This window comes from Triturus cristatus, chromosome 2_2 (genome assembly GCF_964204655.1).
Source record: "Triturus cristatus chromosome 2_2, aTriCri1.1, whole genome shotgun sequence".
NCBI lineage: Eukaryota > Metazoa > Chordata > Amphibia > Caudata > Salamandridae > Triturus > Triturus cristatus.
Window position 1 is genome coordinate 705,699,095 of NC_140582.1, and position 25,720 is coordinate 705,724,814.

A 25,720-nucleotide genomic window follows, 5' to 3' on the forward strand; every position below is an offset into this window, starting at 1 on the left:
AGGGGTTCAAAAGGCTGTGGGAATAGGTGGCAGAGCTGAAAGAATGCTTGCCACGGTTTGTCATTCATACCTGGTCATCAATATGTTGGCGTGCACGTTGCTGAGATTTAGTTGGCTGATGAAGCCGCAAAGGCGACACTTCGTATTACCGAAGTTGCTTCAATAACTCGTTCAAGTACAAGGATAAACAGAGACATACATCATGGTGGCTGTCAGTGCTGCTTGCAACGACACACCTGCTGAAAGGCTTTCCTCTCAACCTAGATGCACAAAACATACCGTATGCTCAGATTCCAGGAGTGGGAGGACAAAGTAATGCCAAACTGTGATCGCAGTCTAGAATTAATACTGGCTATGCATGAGGTTCTGGCTTCTGCACATGCAGAGGTGGCTGGTACAATTTCCTTATTACAACAACACTATTGGTGGCCGTGTCTTTAAGAACAGACCAAGGACTTTATCCGGAGATGTGACATCTGTCAACAGAGGAAGGGATCCACCATGGCACGTCTACCCCAGACACGCTCTAATAAGCCACTGGCTTGTGTATATCTGACCCACTGCGGCCCCCTATCATCAGACAGGGCTTACAAGTATAGCTTGGTGGCAGTGGATTCCTGCTCTTGATTCCTAAGGGGTCGACTGATGCCAGACCTGTTACAAAGGATCAGCGAGTATTTATCGGGACATACGCAGTTGGCACATTGCATTCAGAACTAGGCCCGGTGTTTAACTCTCTGCCTTACAAAGAGGCCATGGAAAGTTTGGGTGTGACCCTGTTTTTCAGATTTCCGTACCACTCCGAGGGAAAAATAGTCCTAGAGAGGAAAAAACTGGACTTAAAGCAGTCTTTAACAGCAAGGGTACTAGGCTTTGGTCGCAGTTATTGTCCATCACCTATATGGTGTCCAGAGGGCCTTGAATAACATGCCATGAAAGTCCCTGAGTGGTCGTACTCCCTATGAAATCCTGTTTGGTGTTCAGATGTGGGTCCCAGGCTTCGATAGTAAAAGCACAGTGGTGGCTGAAACACTGTTTGACCTTGGTGAAAGTTTTGCTGTTTTACAGGAGCTGGATGATTTCCTGGATAAACAAAGCAATGTCCAAATAAAACGCACTGCCACTGGAGAAGTGAAAGTTGTTCCGGCAAGAACAGGCTTGATCCCAAAGATCCGAGATCTAGGTCAGTGAAAAGATCATGGGAAAAAAAGAGTTTGGGCTATCTTACAGCCTGTCCCTGTCCTGGCTTTTGAGGGTACACGGACTGTACTACTTCTGTGCCTTGCCGGATGCTGCGGCAAAAGATTTGTCTCTATTGATCTGATCAGACTACACCACAGCCGCAGGGCCCCCTGGGTAGCTACCAGTCTCCTCTCTCTGCCTGGTGGAAGCTTTAATAGCAAATTAATCCTGCACTTTAGAACATTAGGCTGCGATCAACAACCATGAAGTACGCCTGCTACCTGTTTCAAAAACAACTACTATTGTGCAATCTGCAAGTACAGAAAAACAGATTTCTATTAGAAATTAAGAAATAAATAAGGTCAGTGACCATACACAACAGATTGAATCAGCGTCAAGTTCAATACAGCCTGCCGAGCTGCCAAAGGTAGACAGGGCCGCGTCTGGATACTTCATCGATTTTGATGACTTCTCGGATGCATTGGAGGTTCCACCGCAGCAATGTTCAAATTGAAGGTGCGTGTTTCTACCGCTGGCTGAAAAGAACATATTTTGTTAATCCATGGCTACACCTTTGAATTACAATTGCATTACTTTTCCTCATCTTTTGGATTGGTTTTGTGACTGTGTTCTTCCTCCTGTAAAATGGACATGTTGTTCCAGAGCGCTCTGCAGTACACACTGTGAACTTGGTCCTGAAACCACACGCATCATCACACCGCGAGCAAAGAGACTTGTCCCTGGTGAACATTTCGGCTGTTCTAGTTATGGATAGGATTGTATGGGAGAAGGTATTACTTGATCTGTATAGTCCCACTGAACGTTTACAAATTCCTCATTTGTTTAACATTTCATTGAATGAAATTATCACCCCCAGTACTGTTTCTGATGGTTGGGATTCATTGTATGAAATGTTGGACCGAGAACATTAAACTGTGTTTTCTTCTGTTGAGTTTTATGATGCAGGGCTCGAAAAATCATAAATATATTACTAGACCTACAGGTCTTATAACTTGAATCATCTACTCGACCAAACTGTAATATACTTGATCCATGAGCTGGTCTAAAATTATGTGATCCTAGGCAAATATTTTGTATCATCACATAAGAGAGCACATTCAAATATGCTAGTTCACTATTTCTGCTGTACAAAAAAACCTTTTTATTTACTAGACTAAACGTTTGCTCCATGTATATTAAGAATCTAGTCCACATTTAGGGTACACATGATCCCTAGCTTGCATCTTAGTTAACTAATAGCATTGCCATTTGGACAGGAGCAGGAATATTTCCCAGACTCCGCTTCCAGGACGAAATGAAAGACGTCGCAGCCTGGATGAACTACAGCTGCCTTAAGCTCAACTAGGAGAAGACAGAGGTCCTCCTCCTTGGACCCTCCTCCACCGCCCGGGACACCACCTGGTGGCCTTCCACCCTCGGAAACCAACCCACTTCATCAGACCAAGCCCAAAACCTTGGCATCATTCTAGACTCCTCCCTCACCATGACCCGCCAGATCAAAGCTGCCGCCTCCACCTGCTTCGACTCCCTCCGCAAGACCTTCAAGTGGATCTCCCCCCACCCCCTCCGAATGCAAAAAGACAAGTCACCCACGCACTCCTAACCAGCAGACTGGACTACGGCAACGCTCTCTACGCCAGAATCAACAAAACCCTGCTACACAAGCTCCAAACCATCCAGAACACCCCAGCCAGACGTCCTCAGAAACCCACAACACGAGCACATGACCCAGCACCTACGAAACCTCCACTGGCTCCCCATTGAGAAGAGAGTAACTGCTACTCACCCACGCCTACAAATCCCTCCACAACATCGGACTCAAATAACTCAACGAAAGAGTCTCCTTCCGCGTACCCAAAAGGAACTTCCCCTCCGCCGACCTCGCCTTGGCAGACACTTCGCGCATCCGCAGAACCAGAGCAGGCGGAAGAGCATTCTCCTACGTCGCAGCAAAAACCTGGAACGAGCTCCCAGTCAACAACAGACGTTCCCCCACTCTGCACACCTTCAGGAAGAGCCTCAAGACCTGGTTCTTCGACTGATCCGGAGCTGCAGCCCGCCCCCCGCCACTTTGAGACCCTCACGGGCGAGTAGCATGCTTTATAAAACCCCCTGATTGATTTTTAAAAACTCACTTTTCATGAATATATTACTAAAGCATGATGTGGTGCTGCACTGTCATTTACAGATAGCACATGTTCCATTGAGTCGGCCACAAAACGTTCACACTAACGTAGTTTTACTGATAAACCTATATAGCGCATAAACAATGTTTGGAAGTTGGGTTTCAGCAAAAATCTTTAAAATTCGCACATCAAGTAAAGTGTTCAGATTTGTTTTGATCCTATAAAAAAAAAATCCTCCACAGAATTACAAAAATATGTCTTCATAACTAGGGAAATATATTTGAAATGTTCACATATTAGATATTTCAGTGCTGTGTTAGAAAAAAAGCGCAATTGTAATACAGTTCACTTTACAAAATCCTCTAACTTCAGTCACAGAAAAAAGTAAATGTAGTCAGACAAAGTGACGTTTGACCTCGGTCTCCGAAAGCTGAGCAAATGTGACCAGATTTAAAGGCATCTTTATTGTTCATTCACTTTGTGAGCAAACAGAAGCCCTGTTGTCAGCTCGCCAGAATGGGCGACTAGGCCCTAAAAAGAGCTGGACCTGATTAAATCTGGCTCACAATAGCAAGTGGGAGAGTGGATTTTTCGAGCCCTGTGATGGTCCAGCCAATTTCAACGAGATGTTTTATCGTCAACATAATGGGCATCATTTTCTACACAAGGCCAGTACACCAAGTGAAGTATTTAACTTTACTTAATGGGAACATTGCCCCTCACCACTGAAAGGGAGTTCAAAAGCGTTTTCACAAAAGTTTGACTATTTTTCTGGTTCTGACACGTCTGACCCAGCCTTTATTTTATTATAGGCTTGAACCATTACCTGCAAAGAAAAATATGTTAACTGATACTAAGCTGATGTGCGTCTTTCCTTTCCCAGCTCTTTGCACAGGGTTTTGACTTTTGGAGGGACACAAAAGATGCAAAATCTATTTGGGGGACAAAAGATTGGCATGTCTCCCATGCAGATGATTTTCCTGAACAAAACTGTGTAACCTACAACGTATCTTGGCTTAGCAAAGAATAAAGATTTGAACATGCCATGGGTTCCTGCTGTTACACGATTCAACAACTGGTAGCAGTTAACACAATATGATGAAACAACTATTGACTCTGCTGCGCAAGAGTAGACATAACTCGTCAGACCCCAATAGGAAGGGATGGTTAATATGGCCATTGGGCACCAATAGGTGTCAGGATAGATTCCTGGGTAAGATCAAGGGGTTTACAGCTCATAGGTCTGACATGCGGTATGTACAAAGTGAGCATTTGGGGATGTTAACAACCTAGTGTTGGGAAGTTGCTCCTTGATTGCCTAAAAACCTCAACAGTGTCCCAGGTACAACAGCACTTGTCCCTTTTATTAGATGATTTGGACTTCTTGTTAGATCCTTGGAAGCCACTTCAAAAGTGCTTTCTGCATGCTGTATATCTCAACAAGAAGCTTCTAAAAGTCTGACATTGACTGGGCCAATTAAGAACAGGCTCTTGCAGTAGTGGACACCGGTATGACTACTTTATCATATAGAATGTATTCTTTAGGTAGCCTTGTCTCATCAACATTCAACGTACTCCAGCAAGATTTGTCTGCATTACAACATGGGCAGTCCCAACTTAGGTCAGTTATATTGTTACGTTGGACAATGCATACATTGGGTTCAGGCCACGTGCCTTTCAGGCCACGTGCCTTGGCAATACATTAACACCACAAATCTTTCTTCACCTTACCATCTTTCTGATCAACAGAAAGCTATGGTATGAACAGATGCAAAATAAACAATGTTACACATTGAAAAACTTAAGAAATTACCTTTTACCGTTTCTGAAATAGCTTCCTCGGATTTGATAATCCTTGGGTACATTACACTGCCAATCTCATCTTTTAACTTTCAGTACTGTCTACAACACCATCAGTTGGGCAGATATGAAGTGTTAGGTGAAGGGTTCATGCATGAACAGTGGGAACTTCCTTTCACTTTCCGGTGTAGGAATAAGGACACTGAGGTTTTTCTCAGCGCGTTTGACTGCGAGAATACTTTAAACGGTCCCTGGAATGCTGGGACGTTTCGTTGCACGGGGCATGCAATGCGTTGTTAGCTAGCCTGTCTTGCTACTTGAAAGGGTCCACTGCAGCCATAATGCGTCCGGCTTTCAAATGTTCTCGAATGGGAGTTACCTGATGCTGAACGATCAAGGTTGCTGTGGAAAGAAACCAGGGGTCGCATATGTGTTGACCGTCTCGTCCAGTGTGACGTGTTGAACACAAGTCCTGTGTGGGCCTGCTCGTGCAGTTAGGGCGGATACGCTGTGGCCTTCAATTAATCTTTCCACTGTGCGCTTTGACGCCCTGAGAAAATGGAAAGCCTTCTTGTTTCAAAAAGATGTGGCCTTCACTTCGGCCAGGGAGACGTTTGATCTTCATGTGGCACCTTCCTCTTCGGAGATACAGGCGTACTAACTTCCCATGACATTTTCGGGAGCTGGTCCGTCGTATTTTTAACATGTCTAATACAACTGGAATTGTAGGGTTTTTAGGAGCATATGCTCTGGGTTAGTTTACACTTTCCAGACCGTGCTTGGTATTATTCCATCCTTCATCCACTCCGTCCTCTGAAGCATTTTTAAAGGTCTTGCGCTAGTCCTGCTCCTAGTTGTCGAGATACTGCTTTTAGTATTTGTTTTCTGCTCAATGGATGTCCCAGTTTGAGTTCAAGTGGAGCTGGCACTGCCTCACGTTCAACTGTGTTGTGATCTCATGGTGCATTGCTTTGGAGTAACTCTGCTTCAAGAACTGGATAAGCATTGGTTCCTGTCTCTCCAGCCTGTATGGCTTTATTGCATACAGTCTGTGGTCCGCTGCCATGTGTGCATTTACGAGTGTACACTAGACTTGTGTTTGGGAATTTAGTTTGTTGAACCTTCCAGACTTACACTTGCTGGTGGACCCGCTAACGGTACAAAACCACCCCCTTTTGTACCGCTTTGTTCGCCATAAGTTGGCAGGGTATGCTCAGACGCGAGTCCCTTGCTCACTTTCCACTGGATTCAAGCAAGCCTGGCTGAAGACGGCTGAAATGCCAGAAACCGGTCCTAGGAAGCTTGTTTCCGGTCCAGGTAAGGCATGGCTTGGCAGTTCGGACTGGACTGTTCCCATGAGGCACAGGGTCAAACTGATTTGCATATGGCAAAAATCCCGGTAGAACACGGGGGTCAAAGGGAAATTTAAAGACCTGCACGGAGTAAATCCCCTAATACCTGAATCTGAAAACAACAAGAAATCCGTGGGTCTAAAGAAGCTGATCTGTTTGTTCAGCGTTACAAGTCAAAATGCTATAAGAAAACAAAAGTCCTCATAAAGAGGACGAAGTCCCATCACCCACCGAAGTGGCATGCTTCATCATCTGGGGCCTCCTCTTGACCACACCTGGTGTGGCTAAGGAACTACAACTCCTGGATGAATAAGGAAGGAGGAGCTCGCGGATGTTTTCTTGATTACAACAACCTAATGAGGCCTAACTAGACAGAGACTAAAGCTGCCTAACGTGTAGTGAAGTGACGTAGAAAGTGCAGTGTAAGTGAATACTATGTTAAAATTGACTATCTAATGAAAAATATGTTTATTCGACACACACTCACTGCCTGCCTTGACATTAGGGACATGGCCCTCACGCGCGTGATACAAATGTGTTTATTTTTACGTCCATGGGGCGACACAGCTGTCTGTGAAATGCCAACAATGGCAGGCCGATCACAATCTCGGCCCGAGGCAAGGATATAATTTTCTATATATAAGGGGGTTTCTTGGCAAAACATACATTTACACCCTAGACACATAGGTTAGGGGTTTGTATTGTTAGAGCATGCTACATAGTTATATTATTCAGGGCTCAAAAATCCACTCGCCTGCTTGCATTTGCGAGCCAGATTCAATTAGGGTGAGCTATTTTTAGATCCCAATCGCCCTTTTCTGGCGGTTAGGAAGACAAACTGACTTTTGACCTCGGTCTCTGAAAGCAGAGGAAATGTGACAAGATAGCAAGATTTAAAGGCATCATTATTGCTCACAAAGTGAATGAGCAATAAAAATGCCTTTAAATCTGGTTAACTTGTCACATTTGCTCCCCTTCCAGGAACTGAGGTCAAGTGCATTTCAGTTAGGTCAAGTAAATCTTTTAGGTTACTAGACCTGCAGGTCTAGTAAAAATTAAACGATTTTTCGAGCTCTGTTATTGTATATGTATGCATATATAAGTTGTCTCGACACAATGGTTGAGCTATTTATTTTGTTCACTGTTCTGACATTCAGTAGAACTTTTGTCTGCTTCTGTCCATTAATCATCACGGTCCAGTTTCTGTAGGCTAGTATCACTATGGTTCAATAAATCTTGAAAACGCCCCTCTGTATTCTTTGTTTATTTTTCTAAGGGAAAGAAGGCAAGAGTGACTGAGCAAAAAGTTGAAGTCTGTCACTGCAGTTCCTGAGGGAACAGAGTTGTCCCGTTCAGTGGTTGCCAGAACTGTTTGCTCCCTGTATTGGTTTGGGGGGCTAACTGTGCCACTGCAGGCTAGCTGGATCAAGGGAAAACATATCCTGCATGGAATCAGTCTGGCACCATCCTAAAGTTATGTTGCCTCCAAACTTGCAGTTCCTACTGAGTGGTGGAAACTACATGACAAAAGTATGTAAATAATGCGTTATTAGATAGCCTACAAAACCAAATTAACTTTAAGTCTCTACATTTGGTTTCAGGTTTGAGCTTTCAAATTTTTAGGATCCAAATCACAGTATATTTTCAATGTTTACTCTTGATTGATTTTGAAAGGAACTAGCAAAGCGCGTTTGCCCAAAATAATTGTGGTGCTAGTACTGAAGAATAGAACGGAATGAAGATGCAGGGCAGATTATAGGGCCTAACAAATCAAGCCTATATTAAAGGCCTCCCCTGAAAGCACCATTCCTCACATTTAACAAAGCCAAGGATAGAGACAATTCCAATTAGAAAGAATATTCTTCCCGCTACCCTCCATAGGATGCACCTGCTTATAGCGAGGAACTACCAATAAACATGGTGAGATTCAGACCCCAAACAATTATAGCGGACCTATTGATGGATTGTGGTCTGCCACCACATGAGCCCCATCCACATAGTGTGCTGAGTCTGATCTACAGGCTTTGTGACTATTTCCTGTTGTGCTCTGTACAACTATTTCACAATGTGGCTGGCTGTCCCCAAAGTTACTAGTGCCTGGAGAACACCATGTGTCTAGGGTTCTTGCTTGCTTCCAGGCCATCAGTTTTCACCAGTGCATGATAAGTCGAAAACTGGCCAGGGGGCAGATCATAAAGGGACAGGAAATCTTCCAACTGGACAAGCTCTCCATGCTGGAAGCAGTCACGCACCGTGATAATGCCGGCTGACGTCCAATCTGAAATGTGGCCTCTCGTAAATGGAGAAAGGGTCTCACCATGTGGCAGCCCGACCAAGGGTCGATCTAGTGCATAGAGAGGGGGTCTGAACGTACGCCATAAGCAGCTCCGCCAACATTTCAGTGCCACCTACAACAGGATTACTGGTGCAGGGATAGCCACTTTTCGATGAAGTTGCGCCAACAACAGTCCCTGATTGTCTACTAATCCTATAGGACCTAGTGTCTCTAGACCTGTACCATTGAGCTACCCATTGGAGCTGAGCGGACAGGTAGCATAACTCGAAATCAGGGGGGGCGCCTAATCCCCCTGCCTCGGGGAGGGGTGGAGGGGAGGGGGGGGCCTCACCAACACCGCCAGGGAGGCACAATTCTGCCCCGTCCCAAATTAGGTCTCAGAGCAAATTGTCCACTCCTTTGAACCAAGTGCGTGGTACCACAACAGGCGGAACTCCACGATGGCCACAGTCTTTGCAAAGGGGTCCAATACTGGATAGTTATTAACTCAATTAGAGACACTGAAAGCGTTCTGTTCGAGGCAAAACTAACCTTATCAGCTGACTACCAGACTTTGTAGCAATCGCTGTCCAGCCGAGCTCCCCCAGCCCGCCAGAGCACAGTGCCAGGTAAGTGAGCTTCACCTCCAGAACAGGTGCCCGAGCCGCAGTCCTTTGGTTATAGTTAACAACACTCAGGTTATGCCCTGGCAACAGATCCAGAATGGGCAGTGACCTGAGCCCAAACAAAGGGCCTCCATGGTCTGGAAAGTACCTAGGCGTCTTGTCCTCACAAAGTCACTTTCTGTACATAGAGGTATTCTCTTCCCCTGGTGCCCTCCCCACAGTCTTGCCTCGCACCCAGTGGCCTGAGCTACACTTCTATGAGCACCAGGCCACATCTTTCTTCACAGATGCTTCACAGCCCCAGTCATCTGCTGGTGCAGGGGACGTAGCATAAGGTCCCCCCAGATCTTCTCCCTCCTGTCTCTCACGGGGGAAGGGTGTCATCACTCCATTTGAAAATCTAACTTAGTCCCAGGAAACGCAGTGGTTATCGGGCCTCAGGTCTGTTTGTCAATACTCAACCTAGCAGCTCGCAGGACTTCTGCCCAGGCTCACATCGTTTCACCCTATCCTCCACCAGTGGGATGGCAGAGTCCTAACGCTGCAAACGGAGCACAAGTCTCTTTCTGTGCTGCAGCCATCCCCCACACCGTCCTCTATATTAGCCCTGACCTCCCTTGCCACCACAGTACTCTCACCTTCGGGTCCTGCGAGTCTTCCTCCTGCTGAGTTGCAGTCTTGCCCTAGTTCCGCCTTCTCACTCCTCCAGTTCTCGGGCCTGCCTCCGATTAGCAGTATCCACAGTGGCTGCCACAGGCCCTCTCCGTCCTGATATGCAAATAGCCGCACTCCTATGGCCACAGGTGGGAGGGCAGGAGAGATCCTCCTACTTTGCCATTTTCAGGGTGATTTGTTGACTGCTGCGGTCCCCACAATCTTGCGAGTCCCGTCCCGACTGTAGGCCAGCCCCGGCAGCCACGACAGGCGGCTGGATTTGCGCCAGGCCGCCCTATCCTTGCTTCTGCTATTTTCGGCTGCTCTCCTCTCACCTGTAATACCGGTGGCGGAGTAGAATCCCTGCTACTGAGCCCTCCAGAACCTGCTATGGCCACACCAGCAGGCTGATGCAGCAGGATGATCGCTGGCCTGATGTGGGAATGACTGCTAATGTGTCCGCCATCATCGACATCGTAGCCACGCCCCCAACCCAACGTTAATGATTTTTTTAAACTCCATTCTTGTATAAAGATACTTTGAATGCACAGGGCTGTAGAACTACTCATCAATTATGTTATGTTATTTTAACTTATAGAGCGCACGATTACCTTATGGTGTCCTGGCGCTAAGCACTGCTAACCTAACGATAACAAGGAACTAGAACTGAGAAAAAAAACATGTTTTAAGATTTTTTCTAAAGAAACTGAAATCCGAGGAGTTTCTTAACATAAAAGGGAGTTTGTTCAAGATTTTAGACGCACTGTATACGAAGCTTCTGCCTCCTCAGTTAACTTTTTTAAAGTGGGGTGTTTTCACTAGTTTGGTCTCAGTGGATCGAAGAGTTCTACTAGGAATGTACCAGAAAAACGGATTTCTTAGAAACTCCGTACCTGTCCCATTCAAGGCTCTAAACACTATGCACGAAGCTTTAAAACGTGCTCTCAAACGCATAGGGAGCCAGTGCAGCTTCTGTAATTCGCCTTTGACTGACACAGTCCTGGGAGTCCGAGTCAACAGTCTGGCGTCAGCATTTTGAATGACCTGCAGTCGATTTTGATGTTGTATATGCATACCGACATAAAGACTGTTGCAATAATCAAGACGTGATAGTACAAGTGCAGTTACCACTATTCTGAGACACCCCTCTGAGAGATATGACCTGATTTTCCTGATCATTCTGAGTACCATGGAACATCCCGATGTCACCTTGCTCACCTGGTCCCCCATATTAAGTTTATCATCCACCATCACACCCAAGTTTTTAACTTTCCTACAGGGTTTAGGGCAGGGACCAAGCATGTCAGGCCACCAATCGGGTGTCCACATCAGAGGGTTATTGCCAAATCTCATGACCTCTGTTTTAGCTGAGTTTAGCTTAAGGCAGTTTGCCGACATCCACCTAGAAATGGATCCCATACAGTCCGAAAAACGTGCCCCTGTTTCCTTTTCAGTTCCCTCCATCACAGACAACACAATTTGGGTGTCGTCTGCGTAGGAGTTAACCATATCCCTCTGATTTTAAAAAGAGAAGGCTGCATCCATCCAGTTTCAACAACTCATCGAGGCAAAAGAGGGTTTGCTGATTGAAATTTAGGACTTCTTTCTTCCTTTTAGTGGAACTCCTCTAGCTATTATTATTATTATTATTATTAATGGCATTTGTTAAGCGCATGGTTGCACACGGAACAGTGCGTCCCCGCGCTGACAGTTCCACTAACATCACACAAGCAACGTTCATGGCGGTGGAGTAAAGTGCAGGAGAAACTATACTAAATTATGTTTTGGGGAAAAGATGGGTTTTCAACCTTTGTCTAAACCTAGTTTCGGACGGTTACATTCTCAATTCAATGGGAAGGTCATTCCAGCCTTTACTGGCAAGGTATCTGAAGGACCGTCCTCCCATCCTTGCTCTGTGAATCCGTGGAGCAACTAATAACATATTGCCCATCGACCTAAGAGGGCATGAAGGTCGATAGACTGGAAGCAGTGCCTGTAGATAAGAAGGTGCTTTTAAATGAGCAATGCGATGGGTAATGCACATCGTTTTGAATGTAATTCGTTCCCTTATCGGAAGCCAATGTAAGGAACGCAGGGCATTTTTCCCAGAGGCCCTTCTTGGGAGGTTCAGGACAAGCCTAGCAGCTGCATTTTGGACGCGTTGCAACTGCATTAGACCTTTTTTACTTAGTCCGCATAGGAGGGAGTTCCCATAGTCTAAATGGGCGGTAACCAAGGCATGTATCATTGTTTTTCTGGCGCTAGGAGGCAGTAGGTCCAGGACCTTCCTCAGGACCTTCAGGATACCATAGCATTTACCAGCCACATTACCCACATGATTAGTGTAGGCTAGATTAGAATCCAGGAGTATGCCGAGGTTCTTGACTGTTTCAACCGGGACAGGGACAGAGCCCAGTTCTAAGGGCCACCAAGCGGATGTCCAGATGGAGGGACAGGGGCCAACAATAAGAACTTCCGTCTTATTGCCGTTGAGGCGGAGGTAGTTCAGCTTCATCAATATAGAATAGTCTCCCTAAAGAAGATCTCAATTCACAGGTCCAATTACTGTAAAGGACATGTGCATATTAAACGTAAATTACAATTGTACATTCCTTATGGATCCCTTTGATAAGGAAATAACTGATATCTCACTGTGCCTATAGTACAGAGTACTTGTGTGGGCGGGTGCTGGTTTTGCGTTTTCTGCAGACAAGCAATAGGGTTTGCTGTTTATCTTCATAAGCTAAGTGAGCTCACTGAAACTTGGCTTCTAAACTCCATGTTCTTCGTGGGTTTCTTATTTCTCTATAATTCTTATGACTATCCCTGTGCACCTGAACTCCATCTAGAATTTCCAGTGTTATACTGAGGTACATCGGCCTGAGCCTCGTGTTGTGCATGATCTGCTTTCATGGGTGACTACATGAAAATGAATATCTTTAAGGGTATTGCTCAATGAATATGCTCTATATGCATCTACAGTATCAAAAACAAATCTATTGGCAGTCACTAATCACTCTTTCTTCTAGCTTTGAAATAGAACACCAACAAAGACAAACCTTTGCAATGCAATAGGTCTTGCCTTCTTGAAAATGTGAGCTATTGGCGTTGCAAATTGTAATGTTTTTAGTTGTTTTTTGTGTTTAAAGGTATGCCAGCAGTAGCATAGTAAGAAAAGCAATTCCAGTAATGAAGGAAAGGGTGCAGTACCACGGTCTGTTACTAGGTGTCCCTGGTGGTACTGCACCCTTTCCTAAGATTTGAATTCATTACCCAATGGCTTAAGGAATGAGAACTCGTTCCTTAAGCCACTGGGTAATGGAATTCCTATAATATTTATGAAGTCTTGCTGTGTGACACCACTGAACTGCATTTCATGTGCAGCAGTTAGAAACTTCAGATGCTTTTGAGCTAGCAACCATCTTTTAAACAGGAACTAGGCAGCAGATGGCAGATTGCGTTACAACTCAGCAAACCATTATTTGGGCATAAACGTATAATTCCTAGGACTATGTAAATAAAAGACACTAGTGAATTTGAGGTTCCAAACAAGTCAATAGGGTAACTCAACAGTTGAATAACTCTGGAACTGCTAGTTACAGAGCCCACTTGTGGAGGGCTGAGAATAAATCTGCAGAGTCTGTCCAAAGTATGACTCGTTTGTCTGCCGTACGAGTTGCTGTTAATCAGATTTCCTTCTTAATAGTCTAAATCCACAAGTTAACAGCTGGCAGGGTACATGCACATTCAAGGGATGGCTGCTGTTTCTCTTCACCGCAAAGAATCGAGAATGAAACCCTTTACCTCTCTCCTGCAAAAGAACAAGCTCTGTTCTCTAGTCAACATACAGATTTTCAGGGCTTCACGTTACGCACTTTCGAAGGTGTTTGTAGGTACGATAGAAGACTGAAGGGAGGGACAAGCGGAATTACTTTCTCGCTTAAGAGGTAAACAAAATACGTTTCAACTAATGTAAATTCTGGCTCTTAAGTATTGGACTGGAGACGGCTGTGATTGAAGCAAGCTGTCATAATCTTTTACTGTTATCTGGAGCATGTCTTTCAGTTTTGAAACTCATTATGAAAGGCAGAAAAACATGAATGTGGATGATTGTTTCATGGACAATAAAGAAAGTGACTATACCGACAGCAGGTGTGCTGGTTGAAGAGTTAGCAGATGGAACCATCATGACAGTTTCATTACCGAGTGAATGCTCGTGCTAGTTTCTTAAGCCACTGGGTAATGGAATTCCTATATTGGGTCTTATGAAAAGGGTTCAGTGCCACAGGCTGTTACTAGGCATCCGGTGGACACCTTGTAACAGCCTGTGATACTGCACCATTTCTTTAAGACCCAATATTTAAATTCTATTACCCAGTGGCTTAAGGAACAAACGTGAACATTTGTGACCATTTCTATTTTTAGGGTTTTGTAGCCTTTGCAGCACGCTTTAACTTGGTATGTTTAAAGTTAAAAGTGTGGTTCCATCCATGGTAGAAAAGTACATGGAAATTAAAGGCGGGTGGCTGCCATGTTAAAAGGTAATGCAGACAATGATGTAAAGTCAGCGGCCTGCCTTTGTTGTGTATTTAATTTCTTTTTTTTTTTACCATTGAAGGCATGGCACTCTTTAATTTTGTACATTTTTTGTTCAAGTGCAGCATACTGAAAAGGCTACAAAAGCCCAACAACAAATTCTCGCTCACAGTGGTGAAAATAAATAAAGAAAAGCAGTTTCTTTTTGTTTATTTTTGTATTACTGCACGCCGGAAATGCCATTATTTTAACTTATCGAGTCATGAGGCTAAGTGGTGCAGTTGCTGGAAAGCTTGTCCTGCCTGCAACAGCAGGCAGGAGAAAGTCATTTAAGGAAATAGTGCTTACAGACTAGAATTAAAACATCCAGAGTAACAACACATGTAACAGGGGCAGTCCTCATGGTAGGTTGCAGCAGGCGGTACTTAAGAGGGACTACTAAACCTATTGATGAATCAAAAGCCACCATTTACAACGGACAATAACAGGAGCCAATTGAAAAGATGGGCGGAGCTTAAGTCCATACCTGATTACAAAATGACTTGAACAGACAGCGCAAGTGATGCCTAGGCGAGACCTAAAAAACTAATCCAAACCTTTATTCCTTTCCCCCCCTCTCCTGCCTTTGTTGATTACCTAAGAACACCTATACTCCCTTAACAATCTGAACCCATTTCTTCTTTACTCTGTAGTTTTATTCTGCTTCCCAAAAAATCTGGTTCATCGCATCTGTGCCTACAAATGAGTTTCCACTTCACTATGTATTATTTTTCATCTAGGCCTTTTTAAGGGGAACGTGTAAAATTACTGTTCTGTGAAGCATTTCTGAAATGTTACATGCCTGTAATGTGTGTCAAGTAACACAATTTTTCTCTTTTTTTACAGAAGCGCACGAGGAACCTTGCAAGAAAAAAAGGTCTACAGAATGTAGATCTGCTAAAACTATTTCTAGTGCGGTGAAAGATGAGAAAGGGACGGTTTTGTGCTTCACTAGTGAGATAATGCAGAAAACAAAAGTTATTGATGCAGGTGATTCACAACTAAGCCCGAATTTGGACGTGTCTTCTTTGAGTTCAGGCTTTGAAGAAAAGTGTTTGAACACAGCCAGGCCAAGTTGCCCAGTCGATGAAAACTATGAAGGATGTCAAAAGTCTGACACCACCCCAAAGCTGCCTTGGCTTGAATCCGCAGTAATGGCTTCACCTACTACTGAATCTATGGAAACTGCTCTGCCTCGGATTGAATGTGCAGCAAATGCTCTGCCCATTAATGAACGAACAGAAACAACTTTGCCTCTGATTGAACCTGCAGTAACAGCTCTGCCTTTGGTTGAACCTGCAATAGCAGGTGAGTTGACTGAACCTGTGGCTCCGGCACTGCCTTTGCTTGAACCTGTAACTTTGTCTATACCACTGATTGATCCTACGGCAACGTCTCTGCCTCTGATTGAGCGCGAGGCAAAGTCTCTGCCTCTGACTGAGCCTGTGTCAACCCCTCTGCCACTTATTGAGCCTGAAGCAACAGCTAACCTGATTGAACCTGTGGCTTCAGCGCTGCCTTTGATTGAACCTGCAGGTTTGGCTCTGCCTCTGATTGAATCTGTGGAAACAGCTGTGCCTCTGATAGAGACCACAGCAACTGCTCTGCCGCCGATTGACACCACAGCCACGGCTCTGCCGCCGATTGACACCACAGCCATGGCTCTTCCTCTGATTGACACCACAGCAACGGCTCTGCCGCTGATTGACACCACAGCAACGGCTCTGCCGCTGATTGACACCACAGCAACGGCTCTGCCGCTGATTGACACCACAGCAACGGCTCTGCCGCTGATTGACACCACAGCAACGGCTCTGCCGCTGATTGACACCACAGCAACGGCTCTGCCGCTGATTGACACCACAGCAACGGCTCTGCCGCTGATTGACACCACAGCAACGGCTCTGCCGCTGATTGACACCACAGCAACGGCTCTGCCGCTGATTGACACCACAGCAACGGCTCTGCCGCTGATTGACACCACAGCAACGGCTCTGCCTCTGATTGATCCCTCAGCAACGGTTCTGCCTTTGATTGACCCTGCAGCAGTGCCACTGCCTCCAACTGCGACTTCTGCAGAGTCATTACCTCGAAGTGAGTCTAAGGCAGTGCTGTTGCCTCCAAGTGAGTCTGCGGTAGTGCCATTGCCTCAGAGTGAATCTACAGTGGTGCCTTTGCCTCGGAGCAACTCCACAGCAGTACCTTTGCTTCTAAGTGGGTCAGCATCAGTACCTTTACCACGCAATGGATCCATGACAGCGCCTTTACCTCGTAGCGACTCCACAACAACAGCGTTGAATCTGATCCAATCTGTGACCAGGGGTTTACCCAAGCATGAATCCACAGTCACAGCTTTGCCTCGCATTGAATCTACATCAAGTTATCGCCCAGCACAATACAGTGTCTCTAAACTAAGTGCTGTGGCTAATGAAATGAACCACTCTTCCAATAACCCGCATGAATCTTCCTCTAAAAGCACTTCTCAGACAGTAGTCAGTCCGGTTAAAGTGCCTCGCAAGTTAACTGCGGAAGACACCAAACAAAGGCAGACTTTCTTCAACAAGCTCTATAAAAGCGTTGCTTGGAAACTTGTTTCTGCTGGGGGCTTTAGCCCATCTGTGAATCATGTGGAGATCCTAAGAGCAGCAATAGAGTCTCTGAAATCTACATTGGATGTTGATTTTGTCCCACTTAAAGAACTGGCAGATTTGCCTCAGAATAAAACTTCTCAAGAGAATATTGTGTGTGAACTGAGATGCAAGTCTGTGTATCTGGGTACAGGTTGTGGGAAGAGTAAGGAGAATGCCAAAGCTGTTGCTGGAAGGGAAGCTCTTAAGGTGTTTCTCAAAAAGAAGGTGGTGGTTACAATCTGTAAAAGAAAGTATTGCGGGAGGGAAATTGAAGACCTTGTGCTTCTTGATGAAGTTTCTCGACCCATAGGCTTGCCTCCTGCATTGAAAATTCCTCAGGATCTACTGTAATGTAACCCAAATCTTACATGTTGCTCTGTGAGTGTTTTATAGTCTAAGGATAAAGGAGAAATTCAATGATTGGTTTTTGTTTTGTATACAAATTTGTTTCCAGATATTTTGTATTTGCTTCCTCCTTTCCAATTTTACAGAAAAAAATATATTTTTGTTCTTTTTACGCCTTGGCAGTTAAAATAATTTATTAAAAATAAAAGTTGGGCCCAGTTCGGTTTGTCTGTAGGTTGTGTGCCACAGTGAAGGGCCAGTAATGTTTGCTTGTTCTTCATATGGTAGGCATTCACTTTGGCTAACATGGCCACTTCAGAGCCTGACCTGCAGGATGGGGTACCATATATTTAATTGTATGCCTTAATGGCAGAATACTGTACATTATTTCATAAAATGCTTATTTTATTTCCTAATTTTAATTAAGGTGTGGCAGTATATGTGGTTTTGCATTCAAATAGAAAGATAATGTTATTTGTCTTGTTTTAATGACGTGAAAATGACTAAACAATAGACATTATGGCATTTATGCAAATAGATGCAATTCTAAACAAATAAATGAAGAAGTATCCACTTAGTTGTTATAGTTTTCCCTAAACTGGAACAGCTCAATAGCAAAGGATTTTTTGGCTTAGTTAAGTTCTAAACACATATGTTTACTGTTTCAAACAAATCTTTGGATCTGATTCATTGCCAGAAAGCGGCAGGATGGCACTGTTGCCAAATGCAGGGAAAATGCTTTTGTGAATAAATGCCATTAAAATGTTTTTTCAATCAATATCACCGTTTCTAAAAGAGTCACATTTATTTCCCTTTTTGATGCAGTTCTAGGTATATACTTTTCGTGATATGGCTTTTCTGTTGCTCAGAAGCAACACTGTCACGTAGCGCTAAAAACTGATTATTTGAGCAGTCTCACTATAGAGCGTAATTCAAATACTTTGTGTTTTTGCTTTTTCAAGGTTTATCCCACGCACGTTCTGTACACATGCAAACGAAATACCATGTAAACTCAGTTCGATCAAGATAAAATCTAGGTTTGCAGCATGCCAGTTGAAGTTCACTGTCACAAGCAAATGTCTGTGACTGATCCCCATCAGATTTACCTATGGTGCTGGGGGTTGGAACACCACTCCAAGACCTTCAGAGACTCAGCCTTGATGAATCCAAAAGCCATTATGGACCTTGATCCCAAGTTATATGTTGCCAACTACCAGATTGCTGCACACTGTAACTGGTTGAAGTTTAAGGGAAAATTCTTGATACCGCTCCAAAAATAATTCCATTATATCAGTCGGTTAAATGGCCCAAAATTGCCCAGATCGCAGCCACAGACGACATCAGAACCCTCTTAGAGGAGAGACAGCCGCTCTGATCCTCCTCAACCTGTCATCAGGCTTCGACACTGTATCCACCACACACTGATCAAGAGGCTGCATTAGATCGGAATCCAGATAGACGCCCTCAAATGGATCACATTGTTCCTTCCTGGAAAAACCCAGAGCATCCATCTACTTCTCTTCACCTCAGAACCCAAAGTAATATGCTGCGTCCCCCAAGGCTCAATCCTACTCTGTTTGACCCCCCTGGCCAACATTGTTAGAATCCATGGACTGAACATCATGCATATCCTACGCCTTCGACACCCAGCTCATTCTCTCTCTTTAAGAAGAACCATCCACCACAAGGGTCAAATTCCACCCATGCATGACCGGCGTCACTGACTGGATGCAAGGCAACTGCCTCAAACTAAACAGAAATTTAAAACCGAAGTATTGATCTTCGGGAAAATCTTCTCCCTGTGGAATGACTCCTGGTGGCCTGCTGCAGTAGGACCCTCACCAACTCCTACAGACCATGCCTGGAACCGTGGCATCGTCTTGCATAGCAAACTCACCATGAAAAACCAGATCAACGTCTCTTCTGCCTGCTTTCTCACCCTTCGCATGCTTCGAAACATCTTACAATGGCTCCAAATCAGGACATGATATACTGTCACTCAAGCCCTCGTCAACTGCCGCTTGGAATACGGCAACACACAATACACAGGAATCACCACCAACCTACTAAGGATACTACAGACCATACAGAACTCGCCGGCCAGGCTTATTCTCGACCTCTCCAGACAGACCCGTATCACCCTACACCTCAAGAAGCTTCACTGGCTTCCCATCCACAAGAGATGTCAATTCAAGATGCTGATACACCTACAAAGCTCTGTGCGATCAAGGACCGGCTGACATCAACTACCTCCTGAATTTCCACCAACCCCCCAGACACCGGCACGCTGCCTCCCTCTCACTTACTTGCACCCCCTGCATCCGCTGAAGCAACAGTGGAGGACGCTCCTCCTACCTCGCTGCAAAGTCCTGGTACAGCCTCCACCACCGGAACTCAACCTAGCTTCAGAAATTCAGAAACTGACCCAAAACCTGGCTCTTCAATTGATTCCACCCAAGCAGATGGCTTTCAGTGCCTGGATACCCTCGCTGGTGATTAGCAGACCTCTACAAATCTCAACTGATTTATTGATTGAGTGGATTTTCACCACAGTTCAATTCCTCAGGTAAGTCAGAAAATAAATCACAAGATGTCCAAGAGGGACTCTGCCCTTTCCGCCACTCTTGACCTCCGGAGAAGGCGCAAGGGTGTAAACATGCCTCTTGATTTGCTCCCAAACTCAATCTCCTTCAAAGCAGAATCCTACTCTCGTCCTGGGGCAACCAAACTTTCCTGGTCCATCGATTTTGCTACAGCACATCCATGAGTTCTGCAAAGCTTTGATGCATCTCCATCATGCTGCTGGCTCCCTCTGGGCTTCAAGGAACTTCGAAGACCTCCGCCTGGAACCATGCCGGCAGGTTCATCCTCTCTGCCTGCTGAACCCTGTGGGCCTGTTTGGGCCCCATACTGGCTTTGGTGCTCACATCTGTCTTAGTGCCATAACCAGAGCCCGACCCTGGAGCATCGACGCTTAAAGACCAAGTGCAATCAATAGTACACTCTGACTCTACGTTGACCGAGGCTGTTCCCTAATCCCACTGTGCCGCTGACTTCCTGTAACCCATTGGAATGTGATACATTGCCCTTGCTTCAAAGAAGTTACCAGATCATCTGCAATCTTTTTGGCATATACTCAACCATTATGGGACGAATGTATTCAACCCTGTACTTTTAGCAACTGATATGATGAGCTTCAAAATGACTGTTGCCTGCATACTTCTCTAGGCACCTAGGCTGGCTACTGAAACAAATGCCTCCTTCGCAGTAGTTATGTGGAGGACTGCTCCAATTGCCCACCATGGAGGTGACCAATGTCCTCACTGACTTCCTTCAACGCGGGCAAACTAACACTGAACCCCTGCTACATTTCGACGACGCTCTCTAAGATCCCCTACTTGGGACATGGGCAAAAATCATGTTCCGAATCCCCCAGTAAACGAGCAGGTAGCACAGCGCCACCGCCCTGCCCTGGGTTATCTGGCCTAACATTCAGGTATCTACAAGCAAGATCAACCCCATTGGCTTTCCTACCAACACACTGGATACAAAAGGAAAGCACCTTGAAGCCTTTGGGAAACGCATATTTCCGTAAACAGCTTGAGTCTTTCGATCCGTCAACACCGGCTGCCTACTGGGCCGCTGTACTCGTGCCCTTTAGGATTCCGTCACTCAGGTCCTGTCTGCTGTTCCACATGACATGCACCCCATATTGCACCAGCCATTCAGGGTGGTTGCGATGTGACAAAATTCCCAATCTGTTAGGGGTTGGTTAACACATTGCTTTAGTTTGACAATTGCACCAGTGTGACACTTGGGAGACATGCCTGGATTAGGTTTGTGGCTTCTCCGGGGATGGTCAGTCTTTCGTAGTGGACATGGGTCTTGCCTCTTTGTCAAGAAAGTCTAATCACCTCTCAAGCAGTTTAAAGACAGGAGGGCCACAGAATCCATCATCAACCAGTTTGCCCCGGAGCATTGGTTCCACAATGTATTTCCGCTCCCTCCGTGGCAATGGAAGCTTTTTTTTTTTTACCCCTAGCACCCACCCATGCAACCAGTCCAGCAAGCCCTAAAGCTTTTTCGTGGCCGAAGCTGCAGTTCCCACTGGCCATGTGGACAACAGGGGCAGCGTGCAGCCCAGTTCCCATGCCCCTGCAACTGCTACAGCTGCAAAGCCCCTTTAGTTTGTCCTTCAAGCCACACAGCCACACTACTGAAGGCAGGGTCCAACATTTCCCCCCACAGTGCAAGCCATAAGAAGTGAGTCCTGCAAGTTATCCAGTGGGGTTATGCCCTTCCCTTTCTCTTCACCTCACCCTGCTGCACCTTCACCCACCTTCACTGTGGCTGACAAAGGATCATCTGTGCCTCTTGCAGCAGTAAGTGCAGACCTTTTTGGCCAGATTGGCCATAAGGGAGGGTACAGACATCAAAAGTAGGCTCTGGTTGCTACTATCACTAGTTTCTGGTGCCGAAGAAAGATGGAGGTCTTTGTCCTATTTAAGGCCTTCGCCCTCTTGAATCCTTTCAGAAAAAGGACAAAGTCAGGAGGCTCACTCTGGTCCAGGCCTTGTCTGCACTCGACCCTGGAGACTAGATGGTAGCACTGAACATGTACGACGCTTATTTCCATCCCCCGTTCTGCAGGCCCACATGTGCTATCTGCGGTTCACAATGTAACAGGAGCACTTTAACTGTACTTTTCCATTGATGTCACTAGGGCACCTCTGGTATCAACAAAAGTGATGGCTGTGGTAGATTCCTGTCTTCCCCAACCTCTGCATCTGGCTTGTCTTGTCCTGGTGAGTCATCATCCACCTCCAGGATATAGCAAATCTTCTAACATCTTTTGGGTTCACCATCAACCTATTGAGGTCCCACCTGACTCCTTCACAGACTCCCTTTCATCTGATCTTTTCTGGACATGATGCAGTTTCCAACCTTCCTCCCGGAGCAGAGAGTCCTGGACATTCAAACTATGATGTAGATGTGTCAGCCCATTCTGCAGTGCGGATGTCCCGGAGATCGCTGGAACTGATGGCGTCCTGCATTCTGCTGGTCAAGCAAGGCAGGTGGTATATGTGAGCTCTGTAGTGGAATCTGAATTCCCAGTGGGCATCATCAGTAGGATCCAGACTTCGGAGGAGACTGCAAACTACCTGCAGTGTTGGCTGTTGGATAATGATTGGTTCTGCTTCAGACCCTCTCCTTACCCCAAAAATAGCTAGCAGTTGTGACTAACACATTGCTTCTAGGTTGGGGAGGACATCTGGAAGAGGCAGAAATCGGAGACATCTGGTCTCTGGTGGAGTCCCGATTCCACATAATCGTCCCGGAGTTATGGGCCATCTGCTTGGCATTGAAAGCCTTCCTGCCATTCACTAAAGGGAGGCTGCTGCAGGTGTTCACGGACAGTACCACCACCACCACCACCACCATCACGTGGTACTGGAACACAAGCAGGGCATGGTGGGGTTGTGGCATCTGTCAGGCACTGCACATCTGGAAGTGGCAGGAACACCAGGGACATTTCATGGTGGTACATCATCAGGAAGATGTCCAAATGCTATGGTGGACTAATTTAGCCGCTGAATCCTAGTCGATCACAAATAGCAGTTGGAAGTGCACAATGTATCTCCTGCGAATGGGGAGAACATAGGTTTGATTTTTTGTCACCGTAGAGAACATATGCACTGTAATCTAGCAGACTGCTCTTCATTGGAGACTCATGCTGTCTGGAGTGGAGCTCGGGAGCCCTGTATGCCGTTCTGCCATGAACTCCTGCCCAGTGTTATGAAGAACAGGAACAACAAAGCCTAAATCATCCTAGTGACACTGGCTTGGGCCATGAGATTGTGGCATCTGGAAATCCCAGGTATTATTCCACAGTGGGACCAGAATCTAGTCCATACAGTCCTTATGTGCATGCCCTTGGAACCTTAGCACTACTGTCCACTATGTTTCATCACCCTCACAACAGTTTTCCTAATCACCATAACATTGAAGTGACGTGCTGGGGAGCTACAAGCCCTCTGTGAACCCGCAACACACTTTCTTTCTGGACAAGTTGGTCCTGCGGACCCTAGCCACCTTTCTTTCAAAAGCTTTCTCACATGAGGCCAAAAGATTCACCCTCCCAACATTCTTCGTTCTACCTCATCCCTTTGAGGAGGAAAGGCTATATCAGTTGAATCATAAAAGAGCTCTCGGCTTTTTCATTGATTGTACCAAACCCCATTGATTGGATGAACTGCTCTTTATTGGATGATTCACCAGAGCAAAAATGTTCAAGGCAGTGCAGAAGAGAACCATCTCTTATTTGCTTTGACTCTGTATCATATTCTGCTACGCATTGGCGATGAAGCAGCCCCCAGAAGCTTATATGCTCATTCCACCAGAGCCATGGTTGCTACCTTTGCGCTAGCTAATATGTGGCCATCTCTTCATTTTATGAAGAACTACTACCTGGACAACCAGGTCCATCAAAAGGAGCACTTTGCTCACTTGGTCTTGCAGAACGTTTTGGCAAGTTTATTACCTTTGGTAAAACTGTTTTTATTGAATATTCAAACCACAGATTCCTCACCATTCTGTGAACTGAGATCTTCTCTTCATCTAAAAATGTTCCCAGTCTAAAGATCAGTACACTGGTCACAGACAATCTGCCAGTGGGCTGTGCATCTGTAAGGGCAGACATCCTAGAAAGCAACTGACGTCAATGTGCATAGGTAGCACTTGTATGTGGGCCCACATGTCACTTCCGGAGTGGAACGATGTTTGTGCCGAGCCGCACACCACCATCTACCGGCGCACAGGAGGTACTGCTAAAGATTTTTCTGATCCAGCCTGACTGCTTGGAAATATTTAAAAGGTGAGGTGTCCGCGGTTAGCTAGAGTATTCACCAGAAAGGGTGTTACCGAGGTTAAGTAGCTTGTTAGTTGGGGAGCGTGTAGTGATGAACAAAAATCACACTTTTGCGTGTTTGGCTCAGTGCAATACCTGCTCTCCCTGAAAGCACCCGCGTGTGCAATTTCTATTTGCCCTGGAATTAGGATAACTTGTTATTAGACCTTTCAAGCCGAAGTGGCAGGTTGGGAGAGCTAAATGTGGCATGATGCATGGCTTCGTTTAGAGGCCTGTTTTTTATTTTTTTGTTTAGTGAACTATGCCAATCGTATCCACCAAAATCTTCAAAATGAGAGCAAGATTAACCTAGAAATGTCTTTAACCATACTCGAACAGAAATCCAGATCAACAGATGAACTGATGATTTCTATAAGTTGGCTGTAGGAAGAAGTGACTTGGAGGTTACCAATTGACTTTGGTGATCGGCCTTGAAAAGAGGATTGTCTTCCGCACAAAGAAGTAACCTAAAGTTTGATTACTCACCCCTACTGACTGCCGCCAATCAAGTGTGCTAAACCGAGTCCCAGAGTAAGAAGATAATTCAAATCAACCTCTAAACTACCAATTTGTAGAAGATATTTAGCACTGCTCAAATATGTACAAGTGGGAGCACTGTGTTTAGGGTAATAATGCTAGGTGGTACGAATTTTTTGGATCTATAGAGATTCCAGAGCTTACCTTACAGAAATGTGAGGAAAATGCATGATTTTAGCCAACGTTCAATGCTTGCAGGGTTTGGTTTTTTTTGGATAAAGAAAACCAAGATCTAAGCAAGCAATGGCAGCTAAGAATCCTATTGGTGCCTAGGTTTCTGAAATGGCCAGGGTTGCATGATTCTGTGGTTGGGAGTAACCCACAGTCCAAATAATGCAGTTACTCACTATAACAAGTGAAAGGAAATTTGATTTTCCATCTATCTGCCAACCCATATGTGAAAACTACACCCAAAAGAATCCAAATGTCCTTTTGTTTGCCATTGTGAGTGGCATACTGTAGGCCCCAAGAAGCATATTGTATACTTTAAAAGGCCACAGGGAGGCAGAAAGATTGGGGCTTTTGGGGTGGGAGAATAGTGGGTGGGCTGCCCACCCCAATATTTTTCCTCCCCAAAAATATCCTTGATGTCTGGTGGGCTTTCTCTCCCTCCTTGAGAAAGGGTGAGAACAGCCCGATGCTTGGGTGGACCACCCCACCCTTTTTCATTTTGGCTGTTATTCTCGGGTG

At 45.4% G+C, this 25,720-nt stretch overlaps 1 protein-coding gene across 4 annotated transcripts in view; it reads left to right on the plus strand.

Annotated features, from left to right (window-relative positions):
• CDKN2AIP (CDKN2A interacting protein) overlaps window positions 1–18,364 on the plus strand; it is a 97,447-nt gene extending 79,083 nt beyond the window's left edge. For all 4 annotated transcript variants that reach the window (XM_085641883.1, XM_085641885.1, XM_085641884.1 and 1 more), the window contains exon 3: window positions 15,458–18,364. In XM_085641883.1, the coding sequence (XP_085498009.1) occupies window positions 15,458–17,592 (2,135 nt within the window). In that variant the 3' untranslated portion in view covers window positions 17,593–18,364. The remainder of the gene's footprint in view (window positions 1–15,457) is intronic.
• Window positions 18,365–25,720: the final 7,356 nt, after the last annotated feature.